Genomic DNA, 22,760 nt, shown 5'->3' with positions numbered 1-22,760 from the left:
ACCAGTGCTCAATAACAATTCTAAATTAGGTTTAAAGTTAAATCTGAAAAACACACCAAAGATCCTTATGAAATTTGGTATGTCGGATAGATTGACCAAATAAAAAACCAATACAAAATCCCAATTTCCTAACTTTAAAAACACCAATGTTATGGCATTTCCGATTGTTCAGTTATATGGCAGCTATAGAATATAGTCGACCGATCCTTTTCAAATTTGGTAGGTCAGATTGATTGGCCAACTATAGAACCCATAAAAAATCCCAACTTCCTAACTTTAAAAACACCAATGTTATGGCATTTCCGATCGTTCAGTTATATGGCAGCTATAGAATATAGTCGATCGATCCTTTTAAAATTTGGTAGGTCAGATTGATTGGCCAACTATAGAACCCATAAAAAATCCCAACTTCCTAACCTTAAAAACACCAAAGTTATGGCATTTCCGATCGTTCAGTTATATCGCAGCTATAGGATATAGTCGACCGATCCATATGAAATTGGGAACGTCGGATTGATTGGCCAAAAATACAATCCATAGAAAATCCCAACTTCCTAACTTTACAAACACCAAAGTTATGGCATTTCCGATCAATCAGTTATATGGCAGCTATAAGATATAGTCGGCCGATCCTTATGAAATTCGGCATGTCGGATTGATTAGCCAAATATAAAACCCATAGAAAATCCCAACATTCTAACTTTACAAACACCAAAGTTATGGCATTTCCGATCAATCAGTTATATGGCAGCTATAGGATATAGTCGGCCGATCCCGGCCGTTCCGACTTATATACTGCGTGCAAAGGAAAGAAGGGTGTGTGCAAAGTTTCAATTCGATATCTTTAAAACTGAGAGACTAGTTCGCGTAGAAACAGACAGACGGACAGACAGACGGACAGACGGACAGACGGACAGACGGACAGACGGACAGACGGACAGACGGACAGACGGACATGGCTATATCAACTCAGGAGGTGATCCTGATCAAGAATATATATACTTTATAGGGTCGGAGATGTCTCCTTCACTGCGTTGCACACTTTTGACCAAAATTATAATACCCTCTGCAAGGGTATAATGATTCATATTATTTCATGATAGTAAGGGGCTATATGTGTTTCGCTAAGACAAACAATTATTTTGTTTTAATTTATTTTAAACTAGTTTAAAAAATATTAGAAGTGGCGCCCTTTAGGTCTGAGTTCAATCGCGATTTTCTCGAAATCACTTAGTTTCAGTCAAAAGTTTGGAACGCAGCAAGGGAGGTCCTATAAAGTATATATTGATCAGGATATATATATTTATATATATTCATCAGGAAAGTCAAACTAGCCATTTTCGTATCTCGGTCTGTCTGTCTATCCGACTTTCCTTTTCTAAATAGTCAATAATTTTTACAGCTATATGGATAACACTTTTTCAAAAGTCGAATGAAAAAAAATTTTAAATTAGGGTTCGAAATAAAAAAGCGATATAGCAAATTTAAATAGTTTCTAGTGTATTTGCAATAAGCAATCTACTTTTCGAGTTATTTCGTACTACCCAACCATTTGTAGGGTATTATCAAACAGCTTATGCAAATGAAAGTAAAATCAGCTGCTCCCGTGAAAGTTTCCCGCTAGACAACGCCGCACGTGAAGCAGCCCGGAAATGGTTTGACTTTTGCATACGGACTCATTGGCTGACAATGATGTGCAGCCCTGCTGGTCGCTGTTTTACACGTAAAAGCCATAAACGAGGAAGTCCGGGAATAGAGGTACGGACGAGCCGTTGCCTGGAAAAGTTTCTGCCGGATCCTTTTGTAAGTTTCACGAGCAGCAGCTGCAAGTTTGTTTCAGCACTCTATGCAAATGCGTTGGCGCCAAAAGTTGCTGCACTAATAGAAAGGGCGGAAAAAGTTGGATATATGGCGAGGATAACGTGAGTGGGCTCCTGCAGAGTGCCGATGGCTTTGCTTTGTTTGGACAGCATTGGATGAATGGAAAAACGGCGACCAGCTGCATCTAGAGTGCGAAAAGTTTCATAAAATATTTGTAATGAGCTGGCTTTTATGTGAATTTCATACGGCGAGCATAGAAACCTTGAAATTGCAAGGGCATGTAATGGACATAACGAGACATTTGGGAAGGGACCCAATTTTAAATTTTAATTTTCACATGCAGTCTTGCACTTTCTGACTTGTAAATTTATAACGCAATTTTCTCTAGGGACATGGGGCTATCCAATTTGGTTGTCTAGCTCAGCTTACATCACTAATGAAGTCACAGAAATATTTTACATTAATCTGATAATGCTTCTGCTTCAGCTTTCACATATTCTGTTTGGTTTTCCAACTGCAATTTAAACACGCACGTACAAGCAAACAATTTTCCTCTTCTTTGAACTGCGATTGAATGAATGCAATTTTTCCCCAAGAACGACAACCGAATTTCGAAATAATTCGAATAATTGCTTACCTACCAACTAAAATTGGAGCTCATTGTTTGCTGTCCGAAGCAGGCGCATCGAAATTATTTACCACCAAATGGCAGCTTTAATGAATTGATGGATGCTATATTCCTGAGCGGCCTTCCCATTGTACCACTATTCTCTAATTGGGCGCTTAGCCAGTGAACTGTGCCTTTTAAAAATGACAAATGGAATTGCCCGCAATAATTGGGAAAATCTACACAAATCGTATGATAAACAAATTGAAATGAGTTTATGAATGTGCAGTTCAGTGATACAGTATTCCGGGAGAACCTTGTGCTCTAAATGCTTTTTGGCCAACTTTTATGGTCAGGCAATAACCTCTGGGGACGTGGCATCTCTCTACTACTAAATCAATAGCAATAATTCTGGCCAGCGCCCATAAATATCTTGCCACAATATATATATAGAATTTGATATTCCTTTTTTCTCGGCCACATTATCAGCCCACACACTCACACACGTGTTGGCTATAAATCTAGCTGCGGTCGCCTTTTTTGACGCTTTATTAAGTGGTCGGTCTTTCAGAGGGACATGTGTTTTTTGGTTCGGCGGACGAAGAGAAAAAAATTGATTTCCACTATTTTTTTGATGCATTTTTTTGTGCCGGCAAATTGTTTTCGCCAAAGGCAGTCAGCAAACTGCGATTAGTTTTTAATCGGAAGTTACACAATCCCAAAAACAAAAGACTGAAAGGATGCTGAACACAGCTAAAATATGTAGGTTTAAAGCCTGAGCAGTTGTTTGCTTATAACTTTATTATTCACTTACATTTTTATGTAACGTATTTAGATTTTTTATATTGTTCCATCAATAAAGGATAAAATTACATATACTTCTGTTTTTCGTTACTCACTTGCTGGTAGCTTTAAATATCAATATTGTTTAAGCTGCGCAATATTTGCTTAATCGGTTTTTATTTTTTGACACAATATTTTAATCAACCATCCAAGAGGGAATATAATCTCATTTTTTTCTGAGCAACATTTCCAATCTTTTTCGGACGACAACAGGCCACAGAAATGCAAACAATTCGTTAAATCTTAATTTGTAACTGCATAAACTCGTATTTTTTCCTAACAGTTTTCCGGCGCACCGACGAGGATACGTCCTTGGGCAGCGGGCGGGATTCGCACACTAAGCCATTAGCCGAAGTCCCGAAGCCGCTAACATGCTGGCCAAAACAGAGGGAAATTTTAACAGAGATGCTGCGCAGATGAAATCGAAAGCCAAGCAACACGTGCTGCGTTAACAGGAGTTACTTTCAACCTTTACTTTCGGTCTCTTAAATGGCGGGCTCTCTTTAGAAACGAGCTGTGTTGTCAGGCGAATTTATTTATTAAACCGAATATATTTTATTAAATCTGCTAACGGTTTTTTATGGCCCACACAAGGACCCAGCACCCCTATGATGCAGTCGCTCATAAATTTATGTCAAACAGGGCCAAGGTTGCCACTTTCCTTGGGCGGAAGCCACAGGTGTGACAGCAGCAAATTAAGTTGCACATATAACTCACAACCCCAAGGCATCGCCTTCAAGGAAATTGCCCCGGCTAGATGTGTTGGAGCCCGCCCGCCTCCTCTGGAAAGTTGTCTCACACAAAATATAATGTGTACGACCCATGTCATGTATTTTACAATTGTTGCCAACTCCGTTTGTCATTACAGCAAATGACTTTGGCAGCCACCAGAAAATAAAAAATAACACGAGGCAAAACAAGAAACTCGCATAAATTACCCTGGCAAACAGCTGCCTCGGAGAATGTGAAGAAATCGTTGACCATTGTCTTAATCCGCTTAAGTTATGGTATTCTAGACGAACGAAAGTGTCAACGACTCGGCCAACAGTTCAGCGTTCGAACATAACTCGAGATAATTCGGTTATTACGGGCCAACGAACGTGTTAACCATATATGACCCAAAAGTCGAACACAATATCGGAGTCAATGCCAGATAACTTTTTCTGGGACATAGACAGACGGCGCAAATGTACGATAATAGTCATACACACTTCTCGAGAGCCAGGATAAAACGGCAACTTAATTTGATTCGACAAGTGCCAAAGGTCAATAGGATGCGTGGAAGCTAAGAAACCCTCACACGACAATTGACCTCCTCCAAATATTAATTAATTCACAGAATTACTCAAATGTCTTTTAATAATGAATGGCATCTGTCAGCAACACAGATTTAGTTACTACCTTAAAACACTAAGTTAATTTGACAATACATATTTGCACATTCCTGCGGCGCTGTTTTGGTTTACGTGAAATTCAATTTATATTATTACTGCTGAAACTAAAAAAATGTACTATACAAAAAAGAATGAGAATAATAGCGCCAAACTAATTTGTAACCTCCATTTTTGCTTGAATTTTGTGTTTTTCAATTTATACAGGGAAAATCTGTAGTTTTATACAATTTGTTTAGGAAGGTAGTCCTTCCAATATTCTGCTTTCAATATTGTTCCAATTTGAAATATGTCTTTTTTTCATTCGATTTGCTTTACAGAAATCAACATTCAGCAAGCCAAGGCTAAGAAAGCATGATGCCAGTAAAAGGAAAACGCAGGAAGATTTATTCGACTGCATTGAAGAACTTTCTGTTACCTGAATTTTTCAAGCACGATTTTGAACCTGCAGACAGGTTATTGAACAAGAAAATCGGAAAATATTCGTATGCTTTCACAAAAAATGTTGAGAATTAAATCAGAAACCTTACACTTAAATTTTTTTGTGTGGAAAATTTATTGTGCTAGCATTAAAACTTATACTTGGGAGCAATTGTAGAAAACATATATTTTATACCGATAAACATTAAAGAACTTAAATAAAATACAATATTTTTGATTTCTACTAGCTGTCAAATGGTTTATTTTTACATGAATACTTTCATCCTTTGAGTGCATTTTTTATTGCGCAACGAAGCGTTACTTATTCGAACATCCCACATTTGTACATGTTTTCCTTACAGTTTCAGCCAAACCAAGGTTACAAAAGTACGAAGTCAGTAAAGCAAATGCAGCAAGATTTATTGGGCCGCAATGCACAAATTTTAGATATGAAATTCTTCACGCACAATTTCCTAGCTACAAACTGGGAGTTGAATGTGGAAAAATATTTGTTGTCTGAGTATACAAATATTTTGTATGCCTTATGCCTTATGAAAAAAGCATTGAACAATATTTTGTATTTTGAATTTTTCTAGGAAGTGCCTCTGAATACACTTATTTTCTAGGAAATGTTTTTGAAACTAAGCAACATCAAATTAATAACTTTATAACTAAGACGAACAGTACAATGTTTTCCTTTTACCCCTCCCTTGCCGACTTTCTGATATTTGGTCTTCATCCTTCTTCTTATAAAAAGGAAAAGTCAGTTTTGAACTAAAGTACCAATGAAATCAAAAAAGAGGACTACCTGCTAATGACACAGTGAGGGAACAACACGTACACCATTACCCATTTCGATTTGCAGTTTGATTCCCGAATAGCCTCCTTTGCCTACAGCGAAGTGCATTGGATCGAGAAAGCCAAGAGCAATTGAGCTGTCACAGCCAAAAAGAGCACATCAAGGTGTTAGCAGACTAATAGCACCTGCCGAGCCACAAAATTGCAGAGCAGCAGACAGCAGGTGAAGGGGAGGGCCTCTTTCGGCGATGACAACTCGTTGACTTTGACTTCGTTGTTGCAGGTGCTCCGCAAAATGAGCATACGCCGTGTGTGACTAGGTGAGTTGCAGTCAGTAATGCCATTAATCAAGGAGCTTGACGCACTATGTCAGAGGATTTGTTAAAGGATTTGCCAAAAGAATGTTAAGCAGACTGGCGCTTACTGGCAACCAAGTTCGCGTTGACTTTTTATCTAATCAGGACTTGATTTGATTAGGCCCCGAACGGGATGATAAATGATTGTCTGCCTGAATTGGCCAGCTGCTGATGTCCTCTTACGGCTTAATGCGTGTCGTCTGCCAAACGATTCGGAAAAATTGATTGTGTCCACACTCACAATCAATTGCCAAAAGGAAATTCGGCAGTCGAATGGCCAATAAACAATTCCACAGCTTCGCTCGGAATTGAAAGCGTTTGTAAGTCGAAAACTAGAGACAAGCAAACACGGGAAAATAATTTAATCTATTTTTGCCAACAGAAAATACTTGCAGCAACGGTTAGATAATGCAGATGGAAAAACAAAGCCACTACCACTTCATTCCAGTCGAATGCTTCTAAAAATGCCTTTGCATTCAATGTTTTACCGCCTTTGCCAGCTAATATTTCTGTCGTAATTTATATGGCCGTCCTGAGGAGAAATATCTAGCAAACAACATAAATAAGACGACCAATGAAATTGTAAAGTGCCTTGTCACCGGCGCTCAAAGGAGATCCCGCAGTTGGCCAAAGCCCACTCAAGTGACTCGGACACCTTTCAGCTCAAGTAATTAGCAATTTGTATGGCTTTTGGTTGGGGCCATTTGTTACGCAAAGCGCTCACAAAATGCCCGACTGGGCCATAAAAGTTCAACACCGTTTTAACACCTCTACGCTGCCCGCAAAAGTGTGCTGCGCCAGAATTTCTCCGGAGGCCGCTAACCGACTCCACCTAAGCATAATGAATGTTACCTAAGCATGATTTATATCAGTACGCAGCTCATAAATCTCTGAGTCGGCAAGGAAATTCGCCAGGGCTGTGATCGGAACGAAAGCTGAATACCCTTGCATGAGGGGATCAGAAATTTATTTCAAGTGCCTGCAAGGCCACACACATACTAGAGTGCAATGCAAACGTAAAATAAATATTAATAGCATTACAATTGGTTACCTTAATTTAATTTTTGTTTTTCATTAAGTTAAATGGTTATTGTATATATTATCCAAATTGCGACGGACGAAACTGTGGATAAGTGATATTTCAGATAGGATTTTGGAAATATATGTTTGTGTCTATAAACCTAGGAAACTTATCTCACCCAATGTTCATCCTGCAACACCAAAACGACGTGACCCAGCAATGCGAAGAGAAGGAATCTGCTGATGATATACTTAACCTTCCGGAGAATTTCACATAATTACGGCTGGTGCAGGACTTTCGGGCTGAGAAGGCGAGGTGCGAAAGGTGGATCCCGACACTTTGACCTTTTGGCCACAATGTGCGCTCGTTAGTCAATGTTTAGCAATTTGTTATCAATCAATAATAAATGTAAATAACATAATAATAAGAACACAGGCTAGATGCGTGGGTCTCGTCCGCCGATGATGATGGGGCATCAGGGCATCGGCTCAAATTGTCTATGTGGAACTAAAAGGAATTTGGCCTAAATGAATTATGGCCGGCAAAAAAGAAGTGCGAAAAGTGGCATTGGAGGCATGCGATATTGTATTTTTCCGACCCATCACGGCAGCTGTTTTCCGAATAGACAGCGCCGCCAATTGAGCGAAAATCAATGGCCATCCAGTCAGTCCGCAGGGTCTTATGAACACAAGAATACAGGGACACAGCCGCCCAGAAACACCCACCAGGATCCAATCAGTCGATACAGTCAGGATACTGAGAGCTCGTGGTTTTTGTCTTATTTTGCACTCCTTCTCTGTAACCGGTTTTGATTTTGTTTTTAGTTCTGCCCGCTGGTCATCCAGTGGGTATTCAGATACCATTCCGCACCTTAAAGCTACAAAAACAGAAAACGAAAACAGATACAGATAGATGCTCGGTTATCTCCTGGGAATACAAGTTCTAGTGCTGCACCTGTTCTGTGGGTTTTCCTCTTGCCGTGAGCAAGTTCATCTTATTCTGGCTAATTATTCCATTTGTTTTGCAGCTCCAAGTTTTTTGTCTTGCTGTGTTTTGTTGCCCCAAGGATTCTGTGGCGTGACTGCACTATCAAAAAGTGCCGCAGCAAAAACTTCTGCCTGGCTGGAGAACTCCACTCGTCCCGAATGGCGAACATATTGCATACCACATGCAATTCTGTCAAAACAGTCGTTCCCGGTTAGCAGCTGGCTTGAGAAATGAGCAAATTAGTGGGCGAGTCACGGACGATTTTTAGTCCAATTTTGGCTCCAGATTAGAGGGAGTATACTTTGTTATTCTTTTTGCTTCTTGTTATACCCTTGCAGAGGGTATTATAATTTTGGTCAAAAGTGTGCAACGCAGTGAAGGAGACATCTCCGACCCTATAAAGTATATATATTCTTGATCAGGATCACCTCCTGAGTTGATATAGCCATGTCCGTCTGTCCGTCTGTCCGTCTGTCTGTCCGTCTGTCTGTTTCTACGCGAACTAGTCTCTCAGTTTTAAAGATATCGAATTGAAACTTTGCACACACCCTTCTTTCCTTTGCACGCAGTATATAAGTCGGAACGGCCGGGATCGGTCGACTATATCCTATAGCTGCCATATAACTGATTGATCGGAAATGCTATAACTCTGCTGTTTGTTAAGTTAGGAAGTTGGGACTTTCTATGGGTTTTATATTTGGCCAATCAATCCGACGTACCAAATTTCATAAGGATCGGCCGACTATATCTTATAGCTGCCATATAACTGATTGATCGGAAATGCCATAACTTTGGTGTTTGTAAAGTTAGGAAGTTGGGATTTTCTATGGGTTTTATATTTGGCCAATTAATCCGACCTACCAAATTTCATAAGGATCGGCCGACTATATCTTATAGCTGCCATATAACTGATTGATCGGAAATGCCATAACTTTGGTGTTTGTTAAGTTAGGAAGTTGGGATTTTCTATGGGTTTTATTTTTGCCTAATGAATCCGACATATCAAATTTCATAAGGATCGGCCGACTATATTCTATAGCTGCCATATAACTGAACGATTGGAAATGCCATAACTTTGGTGTTTTTAATGTTAGGAAGTTGGGATTTTTTATTAGTATTAAGAATGCATTATGAATGATTTTGGAGAATATAATTTGCAGAATATTCTGCAAGGGTATTTCAACTTCGGCTCCGCCCGAAGTTAGCTTTCCTTTCTTGTTTTTAAAGTAACGCAGAGCCCAAAGCGATGTAACTGTGTGTTATAAAGAGACGGGCTTAAACTATACGAAAACCTTTTCCATTTGGATATTTTCTGTGCTTCATCATTTTTATTGGGAAATCTTATGAAAATATTTGGGTATTGCTTTTGGCCATTGTAAACAATAACTATAAATTTCAGTAACCAGAACATATTTGGTATGGCTTTAAATCTGAAAAAGTTTTGATCAGTTAACATGTTGTTAAACAAACTAATAAATGAAGCTAAAACAACTTTGACTTCTTTAATCTGATTTAGCCCCAGTCCTCTGTAACAAATTAATTAGCAAAGTTTTGGCCACTGTTTTATCTTTAATAAAATAATTCATTTTTGATGTAAATTGAGTTTTAATTTATTTTCATTTTCGCAGTATTTGCCTTTATATCTGATTTTTCTCTGACCCTTTATTATAAACATAATTGGTTTTATTTAAATTCCAACGCTTTCCACTTTCAGGTAAAGGGCCAAAAAACTTCTGCGACAAAATCAGAGGAACTTCGATGCGTTTCGATACGGAAAATTTAAAGAAGCATCACCAGGCCAGTCATAGCCAGAACCCTTTTAGAACGCAGTTCAATGCAGTTACAATGTCCATCGGGTCAAAGCGCCTGAGATCGTACTTCTCCGTATCAGGATGTATATCAAACTCATATTTAGGTTTTACGACATCTGTTCATATTATTCTTTTGAATTTATGATTAATTCAGAAATTGCGGTTAAAGGAGCAAAATTTAAAAAACTGAAATTTCTAATACCAAATTTTGTGACAAAATTTAGTTCTGTTTTTGTTTTAATCTAGAAAAAAAGCTATTACTTTTTCCTACTGGGTGCGACAAAAGAAAATATTGTATTTTTCTATTAATGAATTCTTCTATTTTTCCTCACACAATTCTGATATTCGAGAATTTTGATTTGAATGTGCAATCGCTACCTCGAGGTTACGAGTTTTTTTGGTTGATGTAATATACAACTTTAATATGATATAATAATTTTTTCCCAATTGCCACCTAAATCAGTTTTGGTATGCAACTAATTTTAACCATTTCTTCTTCGAAGTTTTTTTGTATCTACAACTTTTGAGAATTCTTCGATTTTCACATACAAACAAAAATTATCTTTTGGCAAAAATATTGTGGAAAACATTTAGGTCTGTCCGACTACGGTCTCTTGTGCTCCCCATATAAACCAATTTTTAGTAAGTACTAATCTTGTTGGAATCTAAACTCACACGTTAACTATATATAGTTCAAAATTGATTAAAATTGTCCTTGCTTGTTGTGGGTATAATAATAATACTTCATTTCTCTTTCGTCTAGGAATCCAATGCTCTATTGAAAAGGTTAGTCAAACTGTCAATTGGAATGTTTGTCCTTGCGTGAGATAATCTTCATATTTAACAAGAAAGGAAAGCTAACTTCGGGCGGAGCCGAAGTTGAAATACCCTTGCAGAATATTCTGCAAGTGATATTCTCCAAAATTATTCATATGATGCATTCTTAATACTCATAAAAAATCCCACCTTCCTAACTTTAAAAACACCAAAGTTATGGCATTTCCAATCGTTCAGTTATATGGCAGCTACAGGATATAGTCGGCCGATCCATATGAAATTTAGTAGGTCGGATTAATTGGCCAAAAATAAAACCCATAGGAAATCCCAACTTTCTAACTTAACAAACACCAAAGTTATGGCATTTCCGATCAATCAGTTATATGGCAGCTATAAGATATAGTCGGCCGATCCTTATGAAATTTGGTAGGTCGGATTAATTGGCCAAATATAAAACCCATAGAAAATCCCAACTTCCTAACTTTACAAACACCAAAGTTATGGCATTTCGGATCAATCAATTATTTAGCAGCTATAGGATATAGTCGGCCGATCCTTATGAAATTTGGTACGTTGGATTGATTGGCCAAATATAAAACCCATAGAAAGTCCCAACTTCCTAACATAACAAACAGCAGAGTTATGGCATTTCCGATCAATCAGTTATATGGCAGCTATATATACTGCGTGCAAAGGAAAGAAGGGTGTGTGCAAAGTTTGAATTCGATATCTTTAAAACTGAGAGACTAGTTCGCGTAGAAACAGACAGACGGACAGACCGACGGACAGACAGACGGACAGACAGACGGACAGACAGACGGACAGACAGACGGACAGACGGATAGACGGACATGGCTATTTCAACTCAGGAGGTGATCCTGATCAAGAATATATATACTTTATAGGGTCGGAGATGTCTCCTTCACTGCGTTGCACACATTTGACCAAAATTATAATACCCTCTGCAAGGGTATAAAAATTGTAATTCACAGTTCTGAAGCATTTCTGAATACCGTGGATCAATACTATGTGAATCTTAGCGACATTGGATACAACGAATATTTCTGCATATACATACATGCAATACAATTTTATAAAAGGGGTTGTGATTGTGATTCAATTATTGCTGTTTTCAATGTCTTACTATATTACTAAAAACAATGAAGCTATGTCGATTTTGCGCTGCATTTTGCCATCGTTTCGATGTCAGCTATATGATATTGTTGTCCTATTTTAATTTAATTAAAACCGTAATTCCATAATAATTAAGTATTACCAAGTCCCAAAAAAAAAAATTAAAAACCGATTGTTATGGAGCAATATGATATAGTCGCCCGATCCGGCTCGTTCCGACTTATATGTAGTATATATAGAAAGACAACTTTTGAGAAAGTTTCAAGTAGCTAGCGAACTGAGGGACTAGTTTGCGTAGAAACGGACAGACGGAATATAGGGTCCTTCATTGCTTTGCAAACTTTTGACTGAAATTGTAATAGCCTCTGCAAGGGTAAAATAACATATCATCATAACATACGTTTTGTTTAATTTATACACTTTCTCCGTAATTGTTATTTTAAAGAACCACGATTTGATCAAAATCTGCATAAAAGCCATTAATTTATAATAACCACAATTTCTGTAGGCACTGCTTGATTATTTAATTCCAGCTTTGGTTTCGATTTTTGTTTGTCACGCTGCGAGTTTTATAGGTCTAGCTGCCTTTTACTGCGGCATTACGATTTTTATGTCGATTGGAAGATGGCGCATTAGCGGCATAAAACGGGCCGTAAGCATTATGCCCAAATCCTTTAAGCACCAAAACAGCACACACACCCGCACGCAGTCACAAAATGCTTTTAGGCGCGACACCGTTTTATTATTAACTGAAGAGCCGCAGATAGAGGTCCTTTGGGGTGGACGTAAGGCGGCTCAAACACTTTAATGCCGCCACAAAGACGCTTTCCAGCTGGAGTACCGTTTAATGGACCTTTAATCGCTTTCGCATAAATTTTGCGCGACCTGGGAATTTGATGACGTCGGGAGTTTGATTTTATGCTAGTTTAATTGCGTTTATGCTTAATTTTTGCACTTGCCCTTAGGCATCACAAAAATCGTCTAAGAAATCATCAACAGTCTTTTAATAAACTCCTCCAGTTTCCTTTTATCACATAGCCTCACACCACCAACATGAAGGAAACAAATTTAAAATTATTAAAATTTATTGTACAAAGAGCATTCTGATATATTTTCACTCTTTTCAGCTTTACCAAGCATTCAAATAAAAACAACAATATTTGTAGCTCTGATTTGTGTCCCAATATCAATTTGACTTAATTATTTTAATGCTTATTCATTAATAATACGTTTAATTTTAAATCATTTAATTTATCTATTTTCATTTTTACCTTTTTCTTCAACACAGATTAACAAATTTTAATATATATTTAAACTTAACACTGAAGTATTTGAAGTTACTGTTTACTTTTTAATTGAATTTAAAATATTTCTATTAATATAGTTCATAGGGATGATTTTTTATTAGAAGCTAAATCATAAGCGAGAACACTTTTGGTGAATATTGTTCATTTTACTATTTTTAAGCCTAACGCTTGATTCATATAAGGTTAAGTCCCGCCTTCCGCTTTCCGATCTTTTATTTAACTTCTAACCCGTAACTGTTTTTTTTAAAGGTGTTCAATTTATTTTGCTTTTGTTTTATTTAACTTCCACTTTTTAATTTGCATATTTATTTTGGCTTAAACTTAAATGCTTTCTACTTTCAGATAAAGGCCGTTTTCGGTGGACAACAGAAAAGCCTTCTTCGACAAAATTAAAGGAACTTCGGTGCGTTTCGATACGGAAAATTTGAAGCGACGAAGCAGCGAAACCAGACCAACCTTGGCCTGAACCTTTCCAAAACGCAGTCCAATGCAGTTGCGAGGCCCATCGCCAAAGGGCAAATATGCCATCGGGTGGCGAGACTTGACTTCCTCCGGGTCGAACCGACTGGGATCGAACTTCTCTGGATCTGGATATATCTCCGGATCGTGGTGAATGTTGTGTACGGGGATCAAGGCAGTGATGCCTTTGTCCAGAACAATATCTGTGTTGGGTACTTTGTAGTCTCGATTGCACTCTCTTATTAAATGGGGGAGAAGGGGATGCTTCCGAAGGGTTTCTGTGGGAAGATGAATTTGTAATTTTTTCAGTTCCCCAGTTCATTTAAGTTAAGTTCTTACCAGCCACCACCTGATCCAAATACTTCATTTCGGCCAAGGCGTCGTAATTGAGCTCTCCTTCTTCCACATTGCCGAGCACACTTTCAATCTCATCCCTCACCCTCTGCTGAATCTCGGGCTGCACGGCAAGTTCATACAGGCAGAAGGACATGGTGCTGGAGGAGGTCTCAAACCCAGCTACGAAGAACACAAAGGCCTGCGCGGCCATCTGCTCCAGGGTCAGTCCTTGGGATAGATCGATACCCCGACCCTTTTTAGCCGCTTCTTGGTCCTCTGCTCGGAGCTCTATTAGCTGATCGATGAAGTCGTTTCGCTTTATGCCGTTCTTGAGGCGATAGTCCACAGTATTTTTTACAGCCGACATAAAGAAATCGGTTATATCATCGGGAAATACTTTGAAGCGCAACTTCTTAGCCAACTTAGCGTTGGTAAAAAGAAATGATTGCACAAACTGAGAATGACGACGTCTCTCAAAAATCTGTCGGCCCTTGGTGCGGAATTCGGCGTTGGGATCCTTGAGACTATAGCACTCCAGTCCAAAGGCACAGGAACCAATCACGTCCGTGGTGAACCGGGCACACAGGTCCTTAATCTCCACACAGCCATCATCCACTTTTGCCGCCTGCACTGAGGTATCCATGGCTTCGGCCAGGCGATGACCCACTTCGATAATGACTCCCGTCATTTGCTTCATTTTTCCGGAGGTAAAAACGGGACTCAGTTTGTGTCGCATCGATCGCCACTCCTCGCCCTCCAAGGTGAAAAGATGACCAGTTAAGGGATCGTCACGGGGATTGTTGAAAGCACCACGATCTTGAAAGTAGCTGAAGTCCTTGATCATCACCTGCTTGATCAGGTCGAGGTCGGTAATCATGGCGGTTCGCTTAAAGAACATGTACATTCCGGCGAAGGAAGACTTTCCCTTGAACTGATCGTAGATCCTCTGGTTGATTTCCCGGAAATGGAACTTCGACCCGATTCCCTTCATGTTGCCAACTAGCATCAGTGGACGCTCGAAGGGAACTCCTTTGCGTTCCCAATAGGTGAAGACTTTGATATAGAAGTAATAGGCCAAGGCCAAGATTACGCCCAACAGGGCGATTGTAAAAAGCATTGCGAGCGATCACCTAACACTGTTTCCGTTTAACTCTCAGAACATACTGATTGTTTAGCCGCTAAGTTCGCCTTTTTATACGTTAGTCGAGCTTTTAACAAGCCATTATCTCTTGGCAAACACTAGCACTTTGTTAAAACTTGTAGCGAACCAAAGTGATGCACAGCATTGGTAGGTTTATATACAGATCAAAATTCCGAAACTCAAAAGAAAACTGGTTACATGTTTGTTGAGCAATCACAAATAAATATTTATTCTAATGAGTAATCCGTTTAATGGCTGACGAAATAATTATGCATACTTGGTAAATGTTATCTGTTACCCGACTTCACTTGTTCGGCGTTCAGTAACAACTGCAAAATTTGTTCCTAGCACGATGATTATAGATTTCTGTAGAGCTTTTTAGAACTTTAGGAAGCTTGAGATCTCTCTAAACGAATGAACAGTCTCCCATTAAAGATATTTTGATATGCACAACTTTATTTAGATGAAAGAAATTACGTGAATAACAAATTAATTGTACTTAAGTGAGTACAATAAAGGTGAATCATACTTTAAGGTAACTTTTAATAAGCATTTTTAATTTTTTTTGCAGTTCACTCTGTACTTGCATAAATGTTGCATACGGACAATGCATTTTTTAATGTTAAATGGTGATTACTCGCTTCCTTTAAACAGTTCAAATCTTTAACTAAATTTTATAATTTCTTCAATAACTGTTGGTGGTTCTTCGATTATTACGAAAAATATAAAAGCAATAATAACATGTCAATTTAATCGATTTTTTTTTTCATTTGATTTCTGCAATTGCCGACTTTAATTAAAGGTGAGATGCAACGGACTAAAGGCATCGCAAAAGTCGTCTAACAAATCATCAACGGTCTGTCAATAAACTCCTCCTGGTTCCTGTTTGCATAGAGGCTCACATTTCAATTAAAAGGACAAACACTAAAGGAGTCGATTGGAAAATTGTCCTTAGAAGGAACTAAAAGTAAGCATTCAGTACTCATACCTTGCAAAAAAATATGTGGGCTAGAGGTGTAACAAAATGGCTAACGAGGAGATAACAAATATTTCAACATTGCGAATAGCATTCCTAACCCAGTTACATGATACGCCTTATTGCATTATTATTGTCTTTTGTGATAGAAAGTACTTCCATAGAAGTACATAGAACTGATATGTCAGTAATATGTCTACAGCATTATTTAGAACATTTGTTTGCCGCTTTTCTTATCACTTCTATTTTGGTTATCACATTAAAGTGTAGAAGGCATTTTGATAAAGAAAATCGTAGACAGAGCAAGACACTCGAATGAACTAGTAAAAAATTTGTTAACAATTTTAATTTTATAATCATGATTTGCCATTTGAAAAAATGTTCATCAACTTTTTCAAATGAACCATATTTTCTAAAATCTTAATCAATACAGGCTATATTAAATTAAAAAATTAATCCCAAAATAATTTTACAAAATTTGTAATAGAACAGTTAGAACAGTTACTTAAAAAAACTTATTTTAATTAAACTTTGCTTTTGAAAAATTTGTCCATTACTTAACAACAACAATCTTCTCCCATATTTGAAAATTACCAAGCTCTTATTAAAACCGGCAAGCTATATATGTTTTTGTTTTGTATTTCTACTCAATTTAGTCTTATCTAGCAAATAATATTTATTTTATTTTGCGTTGGGAAATAAAAAAGCCAACGTTCGTTTTAAGCTAAAGGCGAGGAACAACTACATATGTTCAGGAACGCAACTGTATTCATTGAAAAGACTATCAGTTCTTTTTGCAATTACGAGTTTGCCATGAAGCCATAAACCGGTACTCTCTCGCTCTTCTCAGCATTATGAAGCATTTTTGCCGGCAAATAATACATTTGTTTACTGCTTTATCAATCAGTTTTGTTTTGACCGTTTTGTTGAAAAAAACAACACCAGAGAGACACTCAAAAAAGCTACATATCTATCAGTTTTGTTTTGAGTAAACATATGACCCAAAGCTTAGTCAAAAGAGAGATATTGTATAGAAGCTTTTTATACCCGTTACTCGTAGAGTAAAAGGGTATATTGTATTCGTGCAAAAGTATGTAACAGGTAGAAGGAAGCGTTTCCGACCCTATAAAGTATATATATTCTTGTTCAGGATCACTAGCCGAGTCGATCTAGCCATGTCCGTCTGTCCGTCTGTCCGTATGAACGCTGAGATCTCGGAAACTATAAAAGCTAGAAGATTGGCATTTTGCATGTAGATTTTAGGCAGCGCAAGTTTGTTTCAAAATGGTGCCACGCCCCCTTTGACGCCCACAAGTCACAAGTTGTGGCCACAGTTTTGATGCTATTATGAAAATTTTAATTGATATGTATTTGTTTCGTCAATACCTATCGATTGGCCTAATAAAAGTTTGCCACGCCCACTCTAACGCCCAAAAACTCATTAAACGCTTAAGCCTGGCTAGCGCCTACATTTCCGCCTTTCATGGCCCGGGTAGATGGCGCAATACAATAGCGCCATCTAACGGATGACTTTGGAACAGCTGGCCAAGGTGCTCAACAGAGTCAACGTTAATTCTCGATAAGGATTTCTATTAAAGGAAATTGCGATGGTTTTCATTTGTCAATACCGAACTATATCCCAAGAACTAAGCAAATCAAATCAACTTAGCCAAATTGGAGGTCTGAGTCAAACAATGGCGTATGTGTGTATGCTGGTGCAGGACAAAAGCTGCCTGCGCTAAAGCAGCGCTGGTGCTGATGCTCGTGCTGTAAAGCTGCCAGCCTAATTCAAATTGATAATTTGAACTTTTTGTCCTTTTTTCCTGTGGTTACTCTAATTCACATTATGTTAATGCAAAATCTAAAGTTGTTTAGCTGAGTAACGGGTATCTAATAGTCGAGGCACTCGACTATAGCGTTCTCTCTTGTTAGAATTTATATATTTATACCTCATGCTTCGACGAACACATTTCAGTTCTCATTGTGTTTTGTACAAATTAAGTCCGTTAGACGTACGTTACTTAATTGATCAAATTTAAGACGCATATTAGTTTATGGAATTTATTGTAGTGCAAAAGTCAATATTATATTTAATTTAAAGCTGGACAAGTAAAGTGATCGCCATGCTGTTAACAATAGCATTACTCGCCGTGGCCCTGTTTCTAGTTTATAGTTTCTACCACAACTCCTACACCTATTGGGCCCGGAAGGGAGTTCCTCATGAGCGACCTTTTCCGCTGATTGGCAATATGATGGGAATTGGCTCAAAGTACCACTTCCGGGACATCAACCAGAGGATCTACGACAAGTTCAAGGGCAAGGCTCCCTTTGCGGGGATGTTCATGTTCTTCAAGCGAACGGCCATGATCACTGATCTGGACCTGATCAAGCAAGTGCTTATAAAAGACTTCAATCACTTTCAAGATCGTGGCCTATTCAACAATACGCGAGATGATCCCTTGACAGGACACCTTCTGACTCTGGAGGGCGACGAGTGGAGGTCGATGAGGCAGAAGCTGACTCCTGTTTTCACCTCCGGCAAGATCAAGCACATGTCGGGAGTGGTTGTGGAGGTGGGTCAGCGCCTGGCCGACGCCATGGATAAGGCAGTGGAGGCTGCCAAAGTGGAGGACGGCGATGTGGAGATCAAGGACCTGTGTGCCCGGTTCACCACGGATGTAATTGGTTCCTGTGCCTTCGGACTGGAGTGCCATAGTCTCCAGGATCCCAAGGCCGAATTCCGAAAAAAGGGTCGCATAATCTTCGAGAAACCCCGCCACACTATGCTGGTGCAATCCTTTATATTTACCAATGCCAAGCTAGCCAAAAAGTTGCGGATGAAGGTATTACGGGATGATCTGACCAAATTCTTCATGTCGGCCGTAAAAAACACCGTAGATTATCGCCTCAAGAATGGCATAAAGAGAAACGACTTTATGGATCTGTTGATAGAGCTCCGAGCCGAGGACCAAGAAGCGGCTAAAAAGGGTCAGGGTATCGATCTGTCCCAAGGACTGACCCTGGAGCAAATGGCAGCCCAGGCTTTTGTGTTCTTCTTAGCTGGCTTCGAGACCTCCTCCAGTACCATGGCCTTCTGTTTGTACGAACTAGCTCTCCAGCCTGATATTCAGCAGAGGGTCAGAGAGGAGATAGGAAGTGTTCTGGGGGGAGGCGAGATCATCTATGACGCTTTAGCCGAAATGACCTATCTGGACCAAGTGCTGGCAGGTAAGAAGCATATAAAAATTATGAGACAAAACCCCTAACCCACGTTTATCTGCAGAAACTCTGCGGAAACATCCCATTGTTGCCCAACTTCTGCGCCAAACTAATCAGAGCTACAAAGTTCCCAATACAGAGTTGATAATCGAGAAGGGAACCACAGTGATTATACCTATCCACAACATTCACCATGATGCGGACTTGTATCCCGAACCAGAACGCTTCGATCCCAGTCGCTTTGATCCAGAGGAGGTGAAGGCCCGCCATCCATTTTCGTATCTTCCATTCGGCGATGGACCCCGTAATTGCATCGGCTTGCGATTTGGCAAAATGCAGGCCAAGATAGGCATTGTGTCCCTGCTCCAACGCTTCAAGTTCGGCGTTTCGAAATCCACACAAGTCCCCTTGACTTTGGACACTCGCAGCCCCTTTTTGTCCACCAAGCATGGCGTTCATTTGAAAGTTGAACGCATCTAGGCAATGCATTTTCAAAACACAAAGTTGCGGGAAAACAAATAAATCCGCATAATCCATATTGTACATTGTGCTAGGCTTTGTGATATGATTAACTTCTCTAAAACTTCTCTTTATCTCGTTTCTTAATACTCAAATTTTAAAATGTAGGCCGTTGTTTCTTAAGTGTACTCGGACCACATTGTTTACATTTTATGTTTATTACCCTCCTTACGTGCCATTTGACAATATTCATGAACATATTTCTCCAATCAAAAGATTCCCGTTCAAATATGCTAGGAACAAGTGTCTAAATTTGCTTAACTCTATGTGAATAGCGCCCTTATTTATAAGTTTACTTGTAGCATTAGGATGAAATTTTTATAATAAATAATATAAATGATCTGAGTAGCCTAAAATTGGTTCTCCAATCCATCCCGAATGTTTTGGACTCTAAACTCTTTTCATGAAGCCTTGAATTAGCTAGTAATAATGTACTTATAATCACTGTACTTAAAAGCTATAAAATAGTAGATATGCACTAAATATTCCTGATTAGGAATGTTATTTTACTTGTTGTTCTCAATTTTTGAAGAGCTATATAAAATGACTCATTTGTGTACTTATGTATGTATTTGGATAATGACAAATGAAAATAACTTTGGGAAAGCTTTCCCGCTTTTAAGTCATGTGTGCGCCACTTTTCCACTCAGTTGCTTTTTGATCGAAGTGTGGGCACCATGTTCACGGTCCTGGTTCTCGTGTTCACCGCTGTTCTTCTGCTCTATGTGAAGCTCCGCTGGCACTTCGCCTACTGGAGGCGCAGGGGCGTGGCCGGCGAAAAACCCCACCTGCTCCGCGGAAATATGAAGGGATTGGGTAAGGAGCTCCACTGGACGGATATCAACAGGCGGATTTATGGGAAATTCCGGGGCAAAGAACGCTTCTGCGGATATTTTACCTTCTTGAGCAAAGCGCTCTTTGTCATAGATCTGGAGCTGGTCAGGAAGATAATGATCAGTGACTTTGGCAGTTTCGCCGATCGGGGACTGTTTCATAATGTCCGGGACGATCCGCTGACCGGGAATCTGCTGTTCCTGGACGGACCCGAGTGGCGTTGGCTGCGCCAAAACCTGACGCAGGTCTTCAGCTCCGGAAAGATGAAGTACATGTTCTCCAACATGGTGGACGTGGGCGAGAAGCTGACGCAGGCATGTCTTCAGCAGGTCGGCAAGATCGAGGCCAAGGATCTGTGCGCCCGTTTCACCACGGACGTGATCGGTAGCTGTGCCTTTGGTCTGGAGTGCAATAGCCTCCAGGATCCGGAGTCGGAATTCCGACGCATGGGACGCTCTGTCGTTTCGCAGCCCCTTCATTCCGTGCCCGTCCAGGTCTTCATGTTCGCCCAACCGGATCTGGCCAGGTCACTGCGCCTGCGCCTGTTTCGACCGAAGGTCAGTGAATTTTTCCTGGACACCGTGCGCCAGACATTGGACTACAGACGACGGGAGAATATCCACCGCAACGACCTGATCCAATTGCTCATGGAGTTGGGCCAAGATGGGGACAAGGATGCGTTGTCCCTCGAGCAGATTGCGGCCCAGGCACTAGTCTTCTTCCTGGCAGGATTTGATACCTCCTCCACCACCATGGCCTTTTGCCTGTATGAACTGGCCCTGAACCCCGATATTCAGGATACACTACGAGCTGAGGTTCTAGACGTTTTGGGGAGCAACGACCAGAAGCTCACCTACGAATCTGTTCATGAGATGCGGTATCTGGATCAAGTGGTAGACGAGACCTTGCGAAAGTACCCTATACTGCCTCATATTTCGAGACGATCCACCAAGGAATACCTGGTGCCGGATAGCAACTTAACTATAGAGCCGGGAACTAAGATAATAATACCTGTGCATAGTATTCACCACGATCCAGAGATATATCCAGAGCCAGAGAAGTTCGATCCCAGTCGTTTTGAGCCGGAAGAGGTCAAGGCCCGCCATCCGTTCGCCTATTTGCCCTTTGGCGAAGGTCCTCGCAATTGCATAGGCGAGCGATTTGGCAAATTGCAGGTGAAGGTGGGTCTGGTCTACCTCCTGCGAGACTTTAAGTTCAGCCGATCGGAGCAAACACAGATCCCGCTGAAGTTTAGCAGTCGCACATTCCTGATTGCAACCCAGGAGGGAGTTCATCTACATATGGAGAGACTGTCCGCACCCTAGAAATTTTATATTATTTATTACGATTGAAGTATTCAAACCAATTTCTTATCTACGAGAAATTGCTGTCGGAGATTGCAGTAATGTTATATACTTAAGTGCAAAGAAATTGTCTACAAGCATAAAGCTTTATACTTACACTCTCTCGAAATGTTTACCTCGAAAGCTTAGTAATCAAAACAGAAATGATGATTAAATATATAAAATAAATTCAAGAACGAAAATGAAATACCCTTTATTAAAATCATATATTTCATTAAAAAAAACATTGATGATTTTCGGGTTTTATTATATAGCATGTTTCAGAGTTTTTGGTATCTTTATTGATTCGCAAAATTTTAGAGTATTAGTTATTTTTTATTTATTGAATTTGAATTGTAATTTAACGTACATGAAAAAATTATCAATTTATAAAATTAAACAAACCTAAAACTATACATGCCGAAACAAAATTAATTGTAAAATGCTTTAAAATTTTACGCTTGGAGGAGATTTGATTCAACAAATATCGAACTTGTTTACTTACATATTTTTCGTTTATTGAGTATATTTGCTGAGGCAGTTATTTTACAAACAAAGCTTACTGCTACAACACCAACCAAGGTTGATGTAATGGATAACCGCTTTCGGATAAACCAACTTTTAAAACAGATGACGAGTAACACTAGTATCACCACTAGT

At 39.3% G+C, this 22,760-nt stretch overlaps 3 protein-coding genes across 3 annotated transcripts; 2 read left to right on the top strand and 1 right to left on the bottom strand.

Moving 5' to 3' along the window:
• Positions 1 to 13,033: 13,033 nt before the first annotated feature.
• LOC108052293 (probable cytochrome P450 6a14) lies at positions 13,034 to 15,517 on the bottom strand. The gene is made up of 2 exons (XM_017134664.2): positions 14,072 to 15,517; positions 13,034 to 14,010 (listed from the first exon to the last, which is right to left on the bottom strand). The coding sequence occupies exons 1-2, from the start codon at positions 15,183 to 15,185 to the stop codon at positions 13,595 to 13,597; spliced, it is 1,530 nt and encodes a 509-aa protein (XP_016990153.1). The 5' UTR covers positions 15,186 to 15,517; the 3' UTR covers positions 13,034 to 13,594.
• A 2,665-nt stretch (positions 15,518 to 18,182) lies between these two features.
• LOC108040807 (probable cytochrome P450 6a14) lies at positions 18,183 to 20,482 on the top strand. Its single transcript, XM_044461780.1, has 2 exons — positions 18,183 to 19,413; positions 19,469 to 20,482. The coding sequence occupies exons 1-2, from the start codon at positions 18,309 to 18,311 to the stop codon at positions 19,882 to 19,884; spliced, it is 1,521 nt and encodes a 506-aa protein (XP_044317715.1). The 5' UTR covers positions 18,183 to 18,308; the 3' UTR covers positions 19,885 to 20,482.
• Positions 20,483 to 20,591: 109 nt separating this feature from the next.
• LOC108052294 (probable cytochrome P450 6a13) lies at positions 20,592 to 22,303 on the top strand. Its single transcript, XM_017134665.1, has one exon. It carries the CDS (start codon positions 20,601 to 20,603, stop codon positions 22,080 to 22,082), a length of 1,482 nt encoding a protein of 493 aa, XP_016990154.1. The 5' UTR covers positions 20,592 to 20,600; the 3' UTR covers positions 22,083 to 22,303.
• Positions 22,304 to 22,760: the final 457 nt, after the last annotated feature.

This window comes from Drosophila rhopaloa, unplaced genomic scaffold, assembly GCF_018152115.1.
Source record: "Drosophila rhopaloa isolate 14029-0021.01 unplaced genomic scaffold, ASM1815211v1 contig_69, whole genome shotgun sequence".
NCBI classification, from domain to species: Eukaryota; Metazoa; Arthropoda; class Insecta; order Diptera; family Drosophilidae; genus Drosophila; species Drosophila rhopaloa.
Note: the sequence above shows the minus strand (reverse complement) of the source record. Positions and strands in the feature narration are given on the sequence as shown.